General features: G+C 39.9%; 1 protein-coding gene across 2 annotated transcripts in view; it reads right to left on the bottom strand.

Moving 5' to 3' along the window:
- Positions 1-611: 611 nt before the first annotated feature.
- The window catches only part of ERBB4 (erb-b2 receptor tyrosine kinase 4), a 1,426,503-nt gene continuing 1,410,384 nt past the window's right edge, over positions 612-16,730 (bottom strand). Inside the window, exons 26-27 of one of the 2 annotated variants that reach the window (XM_069733421.1) lie at positions 8,637-8,934; positions 612-3,484 (exon numbers count right to left, since the gene is read on the bottom strand). In XM_069733421.1, coding sequence (XP_069589522.1) covers positions 3,039-3,484; positions 8,637-8,934 — 744 coding nt within the window. In that variant the 3' untranslated portion in view covers positions 612-3,038. The remainder of the gene's footprint in view (positions 3,485-8,636; positions 8,935-16,730) is intronic. The other variant, XM_069733420.1, reaches the window with a different exon arrangement.

The following is a 16,730-nucleotide window of genomic DNA, read 5'->3' as shown; positions in this document are numbered from 1 at the left end:
TATTTTACGCTCCTTAGACGTCAAACTTGGAAACCATGAATTTGGCACTAATTTTCTTGCATTTCTTGACTTCAGTATCAAAAGTCCAGATTCCCATGCAAAGTGCTCCAGATGATTTCTACAGTTCCATTACAAGCAGCTATGTACAACGTACACGTTTCACTAAGCAACGATTTACTTGTGGCATTTCTTTCAATTAAGAGCTAAATATCAAGTCCATTTCTAGGCTCGCTTCCATTCATTCCTTCTTATTTATTTAAAATCCATGAACTTATATAACAAAATTGTCCACAATGCATGAAATCCATCAATCACTGCTATGAATCGCTGGCTTTTGAAAGGGGTCAATATCAAACTGTACACAAATGTTATCGTAGTCTGTAATATCGCATTCCTCTTCAATGTTGTCATTTGGCAAATTCAACGTTCGGAAGCATCCAATTTGAAAATCACATAGATCAGCTTATACGTATTTGATTTTCATAGCTTCGTTATAATACTGTGGTGCTTTATACTATCTCAAGGACATGTGCTCACTATTCAGGAAAATAAAAACTACCTTGATCTTAAATTCAATAAACAAAGTAAGGAAAGTGAAGACAAACGCATTAAGAAACAATAATGATATAATCTCTGCTTTTGAGCAAATATTTCTTCTAAATTAAAGTTCACATACAATATATATTGTGAGAAGAAATGAATACACTAAAATCCATCATTGTAGCTTTGTTCTTGTTTGCAGGGTTTCTGTAGTTCCTGTAAGGAATAAGATCACACTGGAAGCAGCACAACATGTAGGATCAGTCTACCAAACACTACCGATAACGAAATCTCACAAATCAGTTGTCTGAAAAGGAAACATGGTATGAAAACAAAACGTGAAGACAAGCATCGGCATGTAACATATGCATCATCTCTTAAAGACTACCTATTAATTAGAAGAACTCTTTTGACGTGCTGTAGCGACATGTCAAAAGTTTTGATTGGAGAGAGTCTTAGTGCTAAGATCTCTTCTCTGATCGCTAAAAGAAAGTGGCACAAATGCTTAACTGAGCACTGCACCTGGTCATTTCTGATCATTTTTTCTCTTCACGTAGAGCCAAATGAGCAGTTTATGGAATAGAATGCTCCACTGCTAGCCCCATTCTCCGAGGAGAGATGATCTGAACCAAATTGCCACGGTGCTTAGCTAATCACTCTTTTCCTCTTCGATATACTGCACCCCTACTATCAAAACATTTGACATGTCACCATAGTATGTGAAAATAATTTGATACTGATAGGTACCCTTTAAATCTGAAAACTCAAGCTGCAGGAAGACCTTGAAGAGTTTTTACATCTGAGTACCTAACATCCATGGACAGGAAATAGCATGACATGAGTAGTCAACCCTCCAAGATAATTTTATGTGCAATGTGTCTACTCTTGAATTCAAAACCTGCCGTTCGTGACCCTACCCCTCTTATCATTGTCACTCATATTCTGTCTAACCCGTTACATTATATATTATTTTATAGCTTATAGTCATAACATTTTCCAGTTAATTTCTTAGTTACAAATAATTTGCATTTCTTTTGACATTTTCAGAGTCTTTTTTTTGTGTACATCATTTGATTCTGCTGGTTGCCTCCATATTGCTTCATTCGAAATAAAAAAGGTATAACATAAAAAAAAATCAAAACTATACAATAGTCTTTAAAAGACAAAGAGAACACCTCAAGTGCAAAACTGACTTTAGTCTGCAATTCCCTGCTGCATTATATTTTCCTTACAGTCCTTCTGTAGAGCTTCCCACCGGCTCGGACACCCCAGTCATCATGGTGGACATCGTATTGACTAGTCTACTGTATCTTAGTTGCTTAAAGTCCTGAAATAAAACATATGGCTCCAAACACTGGTAATATCACCCTTAAGCAAGTCACCAAAAGGAAAGTTAAGGAATTTGCGTCCATTTTCTCTTCTGTCATCCTCCAGAAAGTTTTTGTTGGTGCTGTGTTTTTTTTTTAAACGAATAGTATTGTGGAGTAGATTTGGATAAAGTGAAAAACAGAATGGAGGACACAAAAATGTGACTTCATGGTATTGAGGGCATAAATTAAAGTAATTACGTTTAAAGGGATTACGGCTTTTATTTCTCATCTAAGTGCTCCATGTCTTATAAGACATTATCAGTTGACTCTATAGTCTAAACTTGGGTAAAAGACCATGGTCAAAGGACTTATATACTGACACAACTGGGCTTGTCTTGATTCTGAACTATTATTAAAGTGATCATTAATCCAGGTAAGTCAGATATTACCTTTCTAGTTGACTTCAGTCCGCAAAGACTGTCAATGATGTCATCTTGTATGCTATCAGACAGATGGCAACATAATCACCACTTACACATTAGCTAAAAAACTCTGCTAATATACTATAGCCCAGGCCATACCATAACAAATAGTCTCACGTTTTAAGAAAAATACAAACTCTATAATATGCAAACCTAACTTTAAAAACAAAACCTACATTTATTTCAACTTTTATGCCCAAATATACTAGCAAAATGAATCATGTCTCCTCAGTTGTAATTTCCAGACAGTCAATGTGGTGTTCTGCAGAGAAAAAAGATTTGTTTGAACAGTCGAGTTTATGTCAATGGTAAGGTATAACCATAAAAATAAATGAATTTTAATTTGGTTCTTGGAATACTGATTTGAGCTTGTAAAAACAGTACAGTGTCTGCAAAATGGAAACGCAAAAAAAATGGTTTGATCGTTTGTTATAGCTCCAAGGAACACCCAACGGTTTCTTCCAGTGCCTGGTCATCTGGTGTCAAATTTCCAATAACGAAGGAGCTGCCGGTCAGGAGCGAACATTGTCAAGTGCTCTCTTTAATAAATAATAATAAAATAACCTAGCGCATTCTGTTACCTTCTGTTGGGAGGGATCTGGCATTGAGAGGAAGCACACCTGAGGAATAAAGGTGGCTATAAGAGTAGGAGGGCTCAAGGACAATGTGTCATGGGTTTTCCCCAATAACGATAATACTGAAAAGTCTACACAACAGTGTTCCGGTGCCTGTAAGGTGGAGGGGGAAGGACAGTGCCTGGCTTCAGAGTGAACTCGGTCAGGTATTCTGGATTTTCTGCAACTACAGGTCTGATCCGTCCATTTTGCTTATAAAAGTATTTTGTGCTGTATTCATGCAGATAATCTGGGTGTTGAACGGTGCTCCTGGGAGGCAAGCTGTGATTCCAGTACTCTGGGTTGTCAAATGCCTTCTTGGCTTTCTCTGGCACAGTTAGTCCATTGTTTTTCATGAATTCAGCATTTTCCTTAGGCTTGCCATAAGAGTTAAAGTAAAGATGCTCATTGACATATTCATCCTCTGTTTTTGGCTGCCCACTGGGTCCGTTGTGATATTCAGGGTTATCCAGAGCTTGGAGATCACCATTTTTTCTTCTGGAGACAAAAGGATTCTCTTCCACAGGACTTAAGTAATCTAAAAAAAAAGATAAAAGATAAATGTATTTCTAAGCAGAAAAATGAAGATCGGAAGGCACTAGGATAGTTTATCAACATAACTTATCTTCTTATACGCTGGATTCGATTCAGGACGCTAAGCGGCACAGATCAGCATGAGCAATTGTCGGGAGGTGCACCACGTAAAGCTGAATACAACTGTAGACTCATAAAAGAACGAATGAAAGTGGCACTCACCCAGGTATTGCTGAATAGAGATGTCCTTTATTCAAAAGAATGCGTGGACATACATACGATAGAGCAGCGGCTGGTAGCGGTTAGGGTGCGGGAGGGAGGTGAAGGACGACGGCCGTTTCGCGCTTGCGGGTCCAGGACCCGTAGAAGCGCGCAAGCGCGAAACGGCCGTCGTCCTTCACCTCCCTCCCGCACCCTAACCGCTACCAGCCGCTGCTCTATCGTATGTATGTCCACGCATTCTTTTGAATAAAGGACATCTCTATTCAGCAATACCTGGGTGAGTGCCACTTTCATTCGTTCTTTTATGAGTCTATAAATGTATTTCTATTTTTGATATTCGTGTACGCTAATTGATATAATAAAAACTCTCTGATTTTAGCTATTTTGAATTAAAGCAAATTTGTCAGCATGGTTTTGCTATGTAATCTGATGAAACATGCATCGGGTTGGCTGGGCACTCGGAGTCCCCCTCTACTTTAGTTGGTACCATGCATTTGACCATGCTGTAAAATTATTTAAGTTAAATGATATTTTGGCTGCTTTTCTTTGCTTTGAAAAATATTTAGAATTGAGAGTCCTCAGTGGTTGATACCTTTCTTTCCTGTTTCTTTGCTTTGTGTGATTCCAGTCACCACTTTATATAGGTTGGAAGTTTGGATGTCTAGAATTACTTTATTTATGCTTTTTGATTAAAGCTGGCACCACTATATACAGTTGAAACCATAAGTTTACATACACTATATAAAAAGACACATATGCATGTTTTTCTCGATATCTGACATGAAGTCAGAATAAACTTTCCAGTTTTAGGTATATTAGGATTACCATAATTATTAATATTTGCCAAATGCCAAAATAATGAGAGAGAGAGAGAGAGAGAATGTTTTACAGCATTTTTATTACTTGCTGCAAAGTCAAAAGTTTACATACATTTCATTAGTATTTGGTACCATTACCCTTAAACTGAATAACTTGGGTCAGATGTTTGGTATATCCTTCCACAAGGTTCTCACAATAGTTGGCCGGAATTTGGGCCCATTCCTCCAGACAACACTGGTGTGACTGATCTAGGTTTGTAGGTCGCCTTGCTTGCACCGGCCTTTTCACTTTACCCATAAATTTTCAATAGGATTGAGATCAGGGCTTTGTGATGGCCGCTCCAAAACATTGACTTTCTTATTCTTAAGCCACTATGTTTCAATTTTGGCAATATGCTTTGCCATCATCTTCACAAGGTCTTTTGCTTTTGTCCTTGCGTTGATATGCAGGTGTCGGACCAAAGCATGTTCATCTCTGGGACACAGAACCCGTCTCCTTCCTGAGTGGTATGATGGCTGGACATTCCTATCTTGTTTGTACTTGTTAATTGTTTGTACAGATAAACAAGACACATTCAGGTATCTTGAAATTGTACCTTAGGATGAGCCAGACTTGTGCAAGTCCACAATTCTCTTCTTGATATCCTGGCTGATTTGTTTAGACTTTCCCATGAAGCAGTGTGTTTCAGGTGTGCATTAAAATACATCCACAGGTGTGTCTCTAATTAACTCAGATGTTGTAAAAGAATCCTACCAGAAGCTTCCAAATACATGACATCATCATATGGTTAGTCCAGAGTTGTTCAACGGCATAGTAATAATAGTGTATGTAAACCTTTGACTTTGCAGTAGCTAATAAAAATGCCTTAAACCAGAGGTGTCAAACTGCATTCCTCAAGGGCCGCAAACAGGTCATGTTTTCAGGATTTCCTTGTACTGCACAGGTGATAATTTAATCACCTACACACATAATGATTACAGCACCTTGTGCAATGCTAAGGAAATCCTGAAAACATGACCTGTTTGCGGCCTTTGAGGAATGCAGTTTGACACCTCTGCCTTAAACATTCTCTCTCTCTCATTATTCTGGCATTAAAGATTTTTCTGGATTTTCATGACTATGAAAATTGTACATTCACACTGAATGCATCAAAACTATGAAATAACACATGTGGAATTATATACTTAACAAAAAAATGTGAAACAACTGAAATTATGACTTATATTCTAGGTTCTTCAAAGAAGCCACACTATGCTTTGATGACTACTTTGCACACTCTTGGCATTCTCTTGATGAGCTTCAAGAGGTAGTCACCGGGAATGGTTTCACTTCACCGGTGTGCCCTGTCAGGTTTAATAAGTGGGATTTCTTGCCTTATAAATGGGGTTGGGACCATCAGTTGTGTTGTGCAGAAGTCTGGTGGATACACAGCTGATAGTCCTACTGAATAGACTGTTAGAATTTGTATTATGGCAAGAAAAAAGCAGATAAGTAAATAAAAACGAGTGGCCATCATTACTTTAAGAAATGAAGGTCAGTCAGTCCGAAAAATTGGGTAAACTTTTAAAGTGTCCCCAAGTGCAGTGGCAAACACCATCAAGCGCTACAAAGAAACTGGCTCACATGAGGACCGCCCCAGGAAAGGAAGACCAAGAGTCACCTCTGCTTCTGAGGATAAGTTTAAACGAGTCAGCAGCCTCAGAAATCGCAGGTTAACAGCAGCTGAGATTAGAGACCAGGTCAATGCCACACAGATGTCTAGCAACAGACACATCTCTACAACAACTGTTAAGAGGAGACTTTGTGCAGCAGGCCTTCATGGTAAAATAGCTGCTAGGAAACCACTGCTAAAGACAGGCAACAAGCAGAAGAGACTTGTTTGGGCTAAAGAACACAAGGAATGGACATTAGACCAGTGAAAATCTGTGCTTTGGTCTGATGAGGTCAAATTTGAGATCTTTGGTTCCCACCACCGTGTTTTTGTGCGACGCAGAAAAGGTGAACGGATGGACTCTACATGCCTGGTTCCCACCATGAAGCATGGAGGAGGAGGTGTGATGGTGTGGGGGTGCATTGCTGGTGACACTGTTGGGGATTTGTTCAAAATTGATACCACAGCATCTTGCAGCGGCATTCTATTCCATCCGGTTTGCGTTTAGTTGGACCATCATTTATTTTTCAACAGGACAATGACCCCCCAAACCCCTCCAGGCTGTGTAAGGGCTATTTGACCAAGAAGGAGAGTGATGGGGTGCTGCGCCTGATGACCTGGCCTCCACAGTCACCAGACCTGAACCCAATCGAGATGGTTTGGGGTGAGCTGGACCGCAGAGTGAAAGCAAAAGGGCCAACAAGTGCTAAGCATCTCTGGTAACTCCTTCAAGATTGTTGGTACACCATTCCCAGTGACTATCTCTTGAAGCTCATCAAGAGAATGCCAAGAGTGTGCAAAGCAGTCATCAAAGCAAAAGGTGGCTACTTTGAAGAACCTAGAATATAAGACATAATTTCAGTTGTTTCACACTTTTTTGTTAAGTATATAATTCCACATGTGTTAATTCATAGTTTTGATGCCTTCAGTGTGAATGTACAATTTTCATAGTCATGAAAATACCGAAAAATCTCAGGACCTTTAACTTACTTTTGTCTGGTTAACCTTGTGTGGATTCCTTGTACTGTATTTTTTTTTTGTTTTTATCTATTTTTTTTATCAAAGTTGTTCAGATTTGCATTTATGTATGGTCTTAGTCATGCTTCTTCTGTTAAGGTCTTTATTTAATCTGAGAGCTCTATGATCTAGGAACGGAGATACTGATTCCAGCGATGTGTCACTTACTAGGCTGCTTTGCAGTTTTGTTAGAATCCCTGCTTTCTCTCCTGTAGATGTAGCCGTGGTCAGAATACTGAGCTCTGTATAATCCCACCCACACCACTGATTAGCAGCTTCCTGTGTATAGTGTACATTGTCTCCATGCTGCCAATTAGTGGTGTGGGTGGGATTATACAGATAAGCCTGACTGACCTGCACATGAGACCTAGTCAGGCAGTGATAATCTCCTGCTAAAAAGACACTGATTGTATTTAAACTACAGCATACAGCCTAATAAGTGACACATTACTAGAATCAGGATTTCTGCTCCTATATTATGCCGATATCAGATTAAATAGCAAACACCTGCTAACAGTTTGCCTTTTAAAAAAAAGACCCCTAAATGATATTTTTGCTTCATTCATCATCATTATATGCTTTCAATTCCATTTCTGAGAAACCTCAATGGGATCAGCAGGACACTATTTCCTTGGCTCTAATACATGCCAATACCTGATCATAAAAAAACATGAATGGGCTGTCAATAGCAGAACATAATCTGTACCAATATTTACAGCAGTCAGGCACTAGATACACTGATGACGTGTAGTACGAAGGGCAGACTCATCACTTCTTGTACAGTGATCAGAGGTATTTTTTCCTTGCTAGATTCCTAATTCTTTTATCCAGTGCCTGGATTCTAAAGAGTGACAGTCATGTTCATTTTTATTTCACAAGTCAATAGTACACATAAAAACAAGACATTTTGAAATATATTTTTTTCAGACAAATGTGTTTCTTTCTCTACCTGGACTGACCTTTAACTCTAAATTCATGGATGAATTCTGTATTCTGTCAATGTAGATTTTACCATTACTGAGATAGGAGTTGACAGTTGCTACTTTTAATATTCTTTTAAAGGAGCTAGATGTAGACAAACAGACATATGTAGTTCTCTATAGAACTTTATGAGCACCAACTGTCATCTACTATCTCAGTAATGGGAAAGTCTTTCGTCACTGAATACAAATTTTACCTAAGAATTCTGAGAATGATGGATCAATCCAGGAGAAGAAAGAAGCAGATTTCTCTAATAGTATATATGACAAAGTTTCTTATTTTCACATGTGTTATTGATTTATGAAATAACAATGACCCTTTAAGCTCATCGGGATTTACATTTTTCCTTTTGCTATGGATTCCAATGAGAATGGTTGAATAGTAGGATATTAATGGATTTGGATACAAAGAGATGTAAGCAACATTAAAGATTAATGATTATATAACGCTGATACTGTTGACCAACCTGTCTTCGGCTTCTCCTTCATGGGCGTCATGTAGCCATCTTCTCCTACAACACCCCGTGAGTTACGTTCCCGTACAAATGCGGTGGGGTCAGCACTGTATCTTTGCAGACTACTGTCTTCTGGAGGTCGCTCTGCATTCTGTTTTCGGAGAGTGCCATTGCAGCAGGTGTCTTCAAACACTTCAGAAGTTGCACCCTGGACTGCGGGAACTTCTGGTATTGGACAAACGGGTGGTCTGTATGGCAGAGTAACTGATTCTTGTGTTGTGTACCCTCCATCTCGATATACAAACTGATTCTGTCAGAGATACAAAGAGTTGCAAAACACAGTTTTACCACACCTTTTAAATTGTTATATACAATGCAGAAGACGCAAAAGTACTGCCATGACAGATCTGGGTTTCTTGTGCCCACCAAAGGATATTAGTGATGATGAGCGAACGTGCTCAAATACGATCGTATCAGAGTATGCTTGGGTGCTAACCGAGTGTCTTTGGTGTGCTCTAGTAATATGTCTGAAACCTGTTTGTTAGGCAATCCCTGCATGTATTGCAGCTATCGAACAACCGCGAGGACTCTAGCATAATATCCGAGCATGTTGAAGACACTCGGTTAGCACCTGAGCATGCTCGGATGACACCTTATCCGAGCACGTTTGCTTATCACTAAAGGATATCATTCAACCTCTAAACAAAACATCTGATCTTATTCTTTACTGTTAATTGTTCCTGTGAAATGTATATCTTTATAATACATGTTTTTATATATGCAAGTTATTTTTACCTGTTTGTTGATTTCGTAAAGCTGCGTTTCCATATCCTTTGCCATTTGTTTGTGCTCATTCAGGCTTGGACAAAGCCCCATGTAGGTTCGAAACCCATTTTCTGGAGGCTTGTATGTGTTACTCTCCAGTAGTGATGAGCGAGTGTACTCCGTACTCGGGTTTCCCGAGCATACTTGGGTGGTCTCCGAGTATTTCAGCGTGCTTGGAGATTATGTTTGAGTCCCCGCAGCTGCATGATTTGCAGCTAATAGACGGCCTGAATACATGTGAGGATTCCCTAACAAACAGGCAACCTCCACATGTATTCAGGCTGTCTAGCAGCCGCAAATCATGCAGCTGCAGTGACTCAAACATAATCTCTGAGCATGCGCAAAACACTCAGAGACCACCCGAGCATGCTCGGAAAACCAGAGTACCGTGTACACTCGCTCATCACTACTCTCCAGCCATTTAGTTTTTTCTGTGTCACTTGTGTCTACCATCACTGCTTTTAAATCTGGGCTACATAAAGAAGTTTGTTATGAAGACGTGAGTTCTGGCTTTTTTTCCCTTGATTTATCACTTAGAGCCATCTGCCGAGCACCGGACAGGTGAGCCGATTGCTCCTTTCTCTGCATATCACTCAGAAACCTTGCTATCTATACAGAGTATGTGTATGTCATTATGCACTGTGGACCCAATTCATCATGGCATCTCAGACAGTTTTTTTTAATGCCTCTAGTCACTTTCTTATTTGCAACAAATTCATCAAACTATTTGCACTTTCTTTCCCATGATCTTCTATGGTTTAACATTCTGCTTGTATGGTCAATGTGGCTTTTCCAGTTGTTTGAGACAGAGTCATAAGATGCAACTTTTTTAGAAAAGTCGCAAAGATATGAGCAACTCTGTTCCAATCCCCTTCTGGAGTGATTTTATGAATGCCAATAACTGATGTATTTTTGTGACATTTGCTAACGTTCGGTTAAATTAAAGTAGCTTTAAAAAGGGTATATATCCTGCACTGCACTACGTTTCCTGTAAAGACTTGGTGCAACCCTCCATTTGGTTGCAAAAACTGCAAACAATCCAAAGATCGAAGGCACCAGGTAATTTCCTTCAAAAAAGCTTTATTGACACCAGTGTACACACCAAAAAAACTAATAAACGACGTTTTGGCCACATAGGGCCTTTTTCAAGGTGTACAACTTTTTTTGTCTTGAACAAAAGCCCTGTGTGTACGAAACGTTGCATGTTAGTTTTTTTTATGTGTCAGTAAAACTTTTTTGAAGGAGATTGCCCAGTGCCTTGGATCTTAAGTTTAAAGTAGGTGGCACGTGTGAACGAATCACAAGAAATAGACCCTAGTGGCAAATAATTGGCTTCAAAGTCATCTTCAAATGAGGGATCCATTGTTGTGTCAGTATGAGAAATGAATGTATCTTTAGAAATTCGATTCCACCATCTTTGCCAAACTTTCTTAAAATGTAACAGGTCTATCTTATATGTCCTTCATACTGGAGGCACCCTTTTAAACATATGTAGTTTCACTAGCATGCTGTATTTGTTTTTTTTTTTAGTACCTGAGCCTTCCATAGGATCATGGTTATTTGGTTGGCGAGTTTCATCCTAATTTGCTGTATATACACTACGGTAACTTATACAAGCAGCTACTTTGCATATTCCTCCACTAGCGGAAAAGGATTTTACATGTGCTGAGATTTAATCACTGAGATTTAATTTTTATGTTTTTTTAAAGTCACTTTTTTTTTATCTCGTGGTATTTGCTGATCTTTCCTGGCATCAAATTCATCAGGATAGCGCGCCAAGTCAAAAAAGTCTTTTTCTCTGACTTTAACGACTTTTTGCAACTTTTTAGAACTGTCACAAAATTTGCAGAAAAAAATTTGAAATTACATAAAATAACATTTTCAACAAATTGTGCTACTTTTTGAAAAGTCGCAAATGAAGAATCAGGCGAAAGGATCTTGTAATCTTGTAATCCTAAACCTTAAAAAAAAATTAGTCAATCATATAAAACAGAAATAAAAAGGTGTAAATGGGAAGATGAACTGCGTGCAAACAAAATAAAAAGGTGCAAAATACTAAAAAAAAAAAAAAACAGGCGCAAATACAGTAATGGAATTGGTCCACAATTTCTGAAGGTAACAGACTTAAGATAGGTTCACACGACAGTATAAAAATCGTTCAGAGTTGTATCCAGAAAAGTGGGGCAATTATTTTCTCACAAGTCATCCAGGTTCTATTCGTATACAATCTGCTTTTTACAGTATCAGTTATTATTCATTTACAGTTTCCTATATTGAAGAATTGTAATGTACAGTATCCGTAAAAATCATATGCTACACTGTGGCTCCGTATGTTCATCCGATTTTTTTTCACTCGCCCATAGATTGAATAGATGAATCTCATCCGATTTATGGCAGAAACTAGTACATGCTGCATTCTTTTTCACATGCAGATTCAGTCAGTGGAAATAATCGCTCATCGGCACTACCTCTTTGAATAACAAAGGTCAGTTTTTTTTAAATAAATAATACTCGGACAGGAAATACGGTGGTGTGCACGAGCCCTAAGGCCAGTCACACACGTCCAGATAATTCCGGTATCGGAGAAAACGGTACCAGAGTTATCCTTGTCCGTGTGTCCGTGTGCTCACGTAGGCCATACGTGTGATGTCCGTGAGTACGTTTTTAGGGTCCGTGTGCTGTCCGTGTGTCAGTGTTCGAGTATTGCAACAATTTTTATAATTTTAACCCTATGACAGGAAAAATGCACACGGACAGCACACGGATGGCACACGGACAGCGTCCGTGTGCGGTACGTGTTTACACAGACCCATTGACTTTAATGGGTCCGTGTGATCCGTGCGCTCCCACGAACACTGACATGTCTCCGTGTTTTGCAAATGGACACACGGTCCGTGAAAACACGCTGATATGTGCAGAGACACATTCACTTTAATGTGTCTACGTGAGTCAGTGTCTCCGGTACGTGAGGAAACTGTCACCACACGGAGACACTGACGTGTGAAACCGGCCTTATGCGTAGTTTCGTAGGTAGGTTTTTCAATGCCAAAAATGCAGGTTTCTGAAGTTACAGAAGTCGGAGACACGGCAGTAAAAGAAACAAACCTGCTGTTATAACAGAAATACTTCAGAAAGCTAAATTGTGTGAAAATGTCACTAAACAGACTCTGGAACATTTTGTCTGATTGAAAAATCTTGGTGTAAAATGTCCCCCGGGACCCATCCATAGTCCTCACACCTGAAAGCTAAGGGAATCTCTCACCGTATGTACTTTTCAGCCAGGAAAATTGTGGAAAATGAAGGAAGAATATATTACTGCCAATTCTATTTAACAGTTACACCACGGTATTGAAAGAGTTTCCATTCATAGAGAAGTTTCCCTTTGTAGAATAGCAGCAGTGAATTGCTCCTCAGAAACCGCGCCAATGTTCACACCATGCAGTGCGGCCTGACTATAATTACAATGTTTGCCATCCTTGCTACATTCTACCCTGGGAACACAGTTAATCTATTACTCTATTGTTGCTTACATGGAAAATACAAACAATTTAAGCAAACAATAAGGGTATGTGCTCACATTAAACATTTACTGCAGACTTTCCTGCGTAAAAACGTGTCTCTTGTCAGAAAAAATGCTGCATAAAAAACTTACGTTTTTGCATCATTTTTTGCTTTTTTCTTCCATTCTTTAGAGTTATTGTATATGCACATAAGTAGCTGTGTTTTACATTACCAGCAAAAGCTATGAGATTTCAGAAATTTCATGCGCACAATTTTTTTTCCCGGCTGAATTTGAGAACCGCAGGGTTTTTAAAAATCTGCAGCAAGTAAATTCTTTCAACGTTTTTGCAGCGTTTACTCACTCATAGAAAGCAATGACAAAGTGCAAAAAAAAAAAACAAAGCTAAAAGAACTTGCTGCATGTTTGGTGAACAAAACTAAGTTTATGAACTGTGTACTGTGGACCAAACATACATGTAATCTGCAACAAAAAAAAAAAGTAATAAAAACGCTGCAGATATGCCACAAAAAATCATCGTAGAAAAGTAAAACCCTGAGTGCAGCCTTTTTATTGCCAAAGAAGCAGGTTTTGGCTGCAAAAAAAAAAGGAGCATAAGTGTTTAATGTAAACATAGCCTTAGATCAAATTTAAAAAAAAAATCCCTGCAAAAATGCTGAAAGAATTGACATGGTATAGATATGAAACTCTTTCAAATGTGCAAGAAAAAAATAAGCAGCATGTGCATGAGATTTCAGAAAGCTCGTTCACTTTGTTGGGGCAATAAAATAATGCTTTTTTTTAAAAAAAAATGTGGGAAAGCCGCTTCAAAAACATAATATGTGAACATACCCAAAAGCTTATATACTGTAGATGCCCAAATGAGTTTTTGGTGAGTTTTTCACTGTGCCAAAAATGCAACATCTTACAGTTCAAGCAAAGTGGATGGGATTTGTGCACATCTCATGCCCACTCTGCTTCGGTTTTGCTCAGCGCAAACTGACCTGCGGTGCGTGGCTCAAATCCGCAACATGTCAGTTCCTCTTACAGGTATGCTGAGTTTTACGTAGCGATTTTTCCCGTACACTGACATTAGATGTGGAAAATCCGCAAGTAAAAAATACATATGTGCTTTTAGTGCTTTTACACAATGGAAACAGGTCAAAAACGCATAGAAGTCACGTGACTGTATCAATCAAGTTTTGTCAAAGTCAAATACCAGAAAGTATCAATAACAAAGCAGCTGTATTTAAAGCATGACACACGAACAAGAGTCAAAACCGGGATGAAAAAAAACGCACACAATAATGCAATGAAAAACGCAAGTGACCTAACTTATTTAAGGCTATGTCCCTACGATCAAGAACTAGCAGCGTTTTGGACGCGTATTTTCGCTGTGTTCTAATCACGCAGGTACAATAAATTCACATGTTTTCATTGAACGATGCGGATTTACTACAGCTAATGCATGGCTATGGGTGAGACTATACAGTGGAGACTAGTTGACATGCTGTGGCTCATAAACCCGCCCCACGGGTGAGATTACACAGCGTTAAATAGAAGCACAGTGGGCATGGGTTTTCTATAAATTCCATCCACTGGGCTAGTAATGCAGAACGCAGCATTTTGGACACAGAGCATACAAAACATTGCCATCCCGGATCGAGGGCACAAACCCTTATAGGTGCAGAAAATCTGCAACGTTAAAAACTCACCAATAGCTCATGGTGGGAACGTAGTCCTGTAGAATATTAATGTGCCATGCTATAATGGTCCATGAACATATGTATGATAAACCCATAGTACAGCACTAATAAAGCCACTCTACGCCTTTATTAGTGTTTAAGGGCAATATGTAAAAATTCCTCAAAAATTGCTGAAGTACATAATATCACTGGAGGATGGACTGGAGTCTACTTGTGACAAATTTTGCGACTTCGAGATGTCACAAATGATAAATCCGGTGAAAAATTTTGGAAACAATGCCCATAGTGGTGAACAAACCCCCACCCAAAAACAGGTGAACAGACATAAAATTGACCTAAAAAAGCACACATGGAAAGATGAATTTGGAGCAAACAAAAAAAGGCGCAAATGTAATAATGGGGCCTTTACAGTCTAAAGGACCATAATATTGACCAATAGGATCTCCGCATGCTGTTATACAGAGATTACAGAATTGAGCAAAAATTTGTTGCGATGTTACAGTGAAGCGTACAACTCATACATACCGTATATTGAAATCAAATTAACAGCATTCACTGGTAATGGCGGCATTATTTGTATAGTTCTCAGTAATGAATGCATTGGACTATATTACAAACGACTGAGGTTAACAATCCCTGCAAACGGCTCGAGCGCAGACATCGCAGCATGCTTGGGTTAAACAGTGGGCGCCATGGTTCAGAACTGTAGCCACTTTATACTTGTATAAGCAGAACTAATTACTGAACATCTGTAAAACTGACGATCCAGTCTCTGCAGCTCATTCTTCTGTCTGGTACGACGGCTGGTTGCAAGTTGAAATGCCATGTAAATAATATACTCTAGAATTCAAGTCCATTCATCTTATTTCTCCAAACATTGAAAAGTTGAACATTACCCTGTCTTGTACCAACTGGTCCAATTACCGTATTTTTCGCTTTGTAAGACGCTCCGGATTATAAGACGCACCCCAAATTTTGAGGAGAAAAATAGGAAAAAAACTTTTTTTAATAAATTGGTGGGGCGTCTTATAATCCATGTGTCTTATTACTCACCAGGGGTTGTGGCTGCAGCGGATCAGGGTCCCAGGGTCGGTGCTGGAGGCAGGAGTGGAACATTGCTGCAGGCTGGGATGAGGGAGTCTGCAGGGGGGCTCCTGTGCTGCAGGCTGGGATGAGGGGGGCTCCTGTGCTGCAGGGCTGTCTCCGGGGCTGCAGGGCTGTCTCGGGGGCTGCAGGGCTGTCTCGGGGGCTGCAGGGCTGTCTCCGGGGCTGCGGGGGGCTCTGGCGACATTTTGTGAAAGACCAGAGCCCCCCGGCAGTTCGTCCATGCGTTCCTGTATGACTGACTCCGGGAAAATGGCCGCCGGAATCTTGAGAGATGAGATCTCAGCGCTGAAATCTCATCTCCCGAGATTCTGGCGGCCATTTTCCCGAAGTCAGTCATACTGGAACTAACTCCGGGAAAATGGCCATCGGAATCTCGAGAGATGAGATCTCAGCGCTGAGATCTCATCTCTCGAGATTCCGGCGGCCATTTTCCCGAAGTCAGTCATACAGGAACGCATGGACGAACTGCCGGAGCTCTGGTCTTTCACAAAATGTCGCCAAAGCCTCCCGCAGCACCGGAGTTTCCAGGATCTCCTGGGACAGCAGCGGGCAGCAGCGGACAACCGCAGCAGCGGTGGCGGGCGGAGGCGGGCAGCAGCGGACACCCCCTCATCCCAGCCTGTAACGGTAAGTGGTATATCCGCTTTGTAAGATGCACCCCCATTTCCCCCCAAATTTGGGGGAAATAAAGTGCGTCTTACAAAGCGGAAAATACGGTAGTATGTTTTTCCAAACTAAGACTAGCTACACATTATGTTTGTGCCTAATGTCGGGTACATGTGCTTAGGAGGTATGCGCCCAATGGTGGCCACTAACGAACAGATGCCACAGCATCCATGTACCGGTTGGTGTATACTTCTTTGCAGTAGCCTTCCTGATAAGAGTCTGCTACATTTTCCTATACAATGAAATAAATAATATGCAAAAAATACTGGCCAGATGTTTGGCCTCTGTCTGGTCAATAGGATC

This window comes from Ranitomeya imitator, chromosome 7 (assembly GCF_032444005.1).
Source record: "Ranitomeya imitator isolate aRanImi1 chromosome 7, aRanImi1.pri, whole genome shotgun sequence".
Lineage (NCBI taxonomy): Eukaryota > Metazoa > Chordata > Amphibia > Anura > Dendrobatidae > Ranitomeya > Ranitomeya imitator.
The sequence above is the reverse complement of the archived record's forward strand: the minus strand, read 5'-3'. Positions and strand labels throughout refer to the sequence as shown.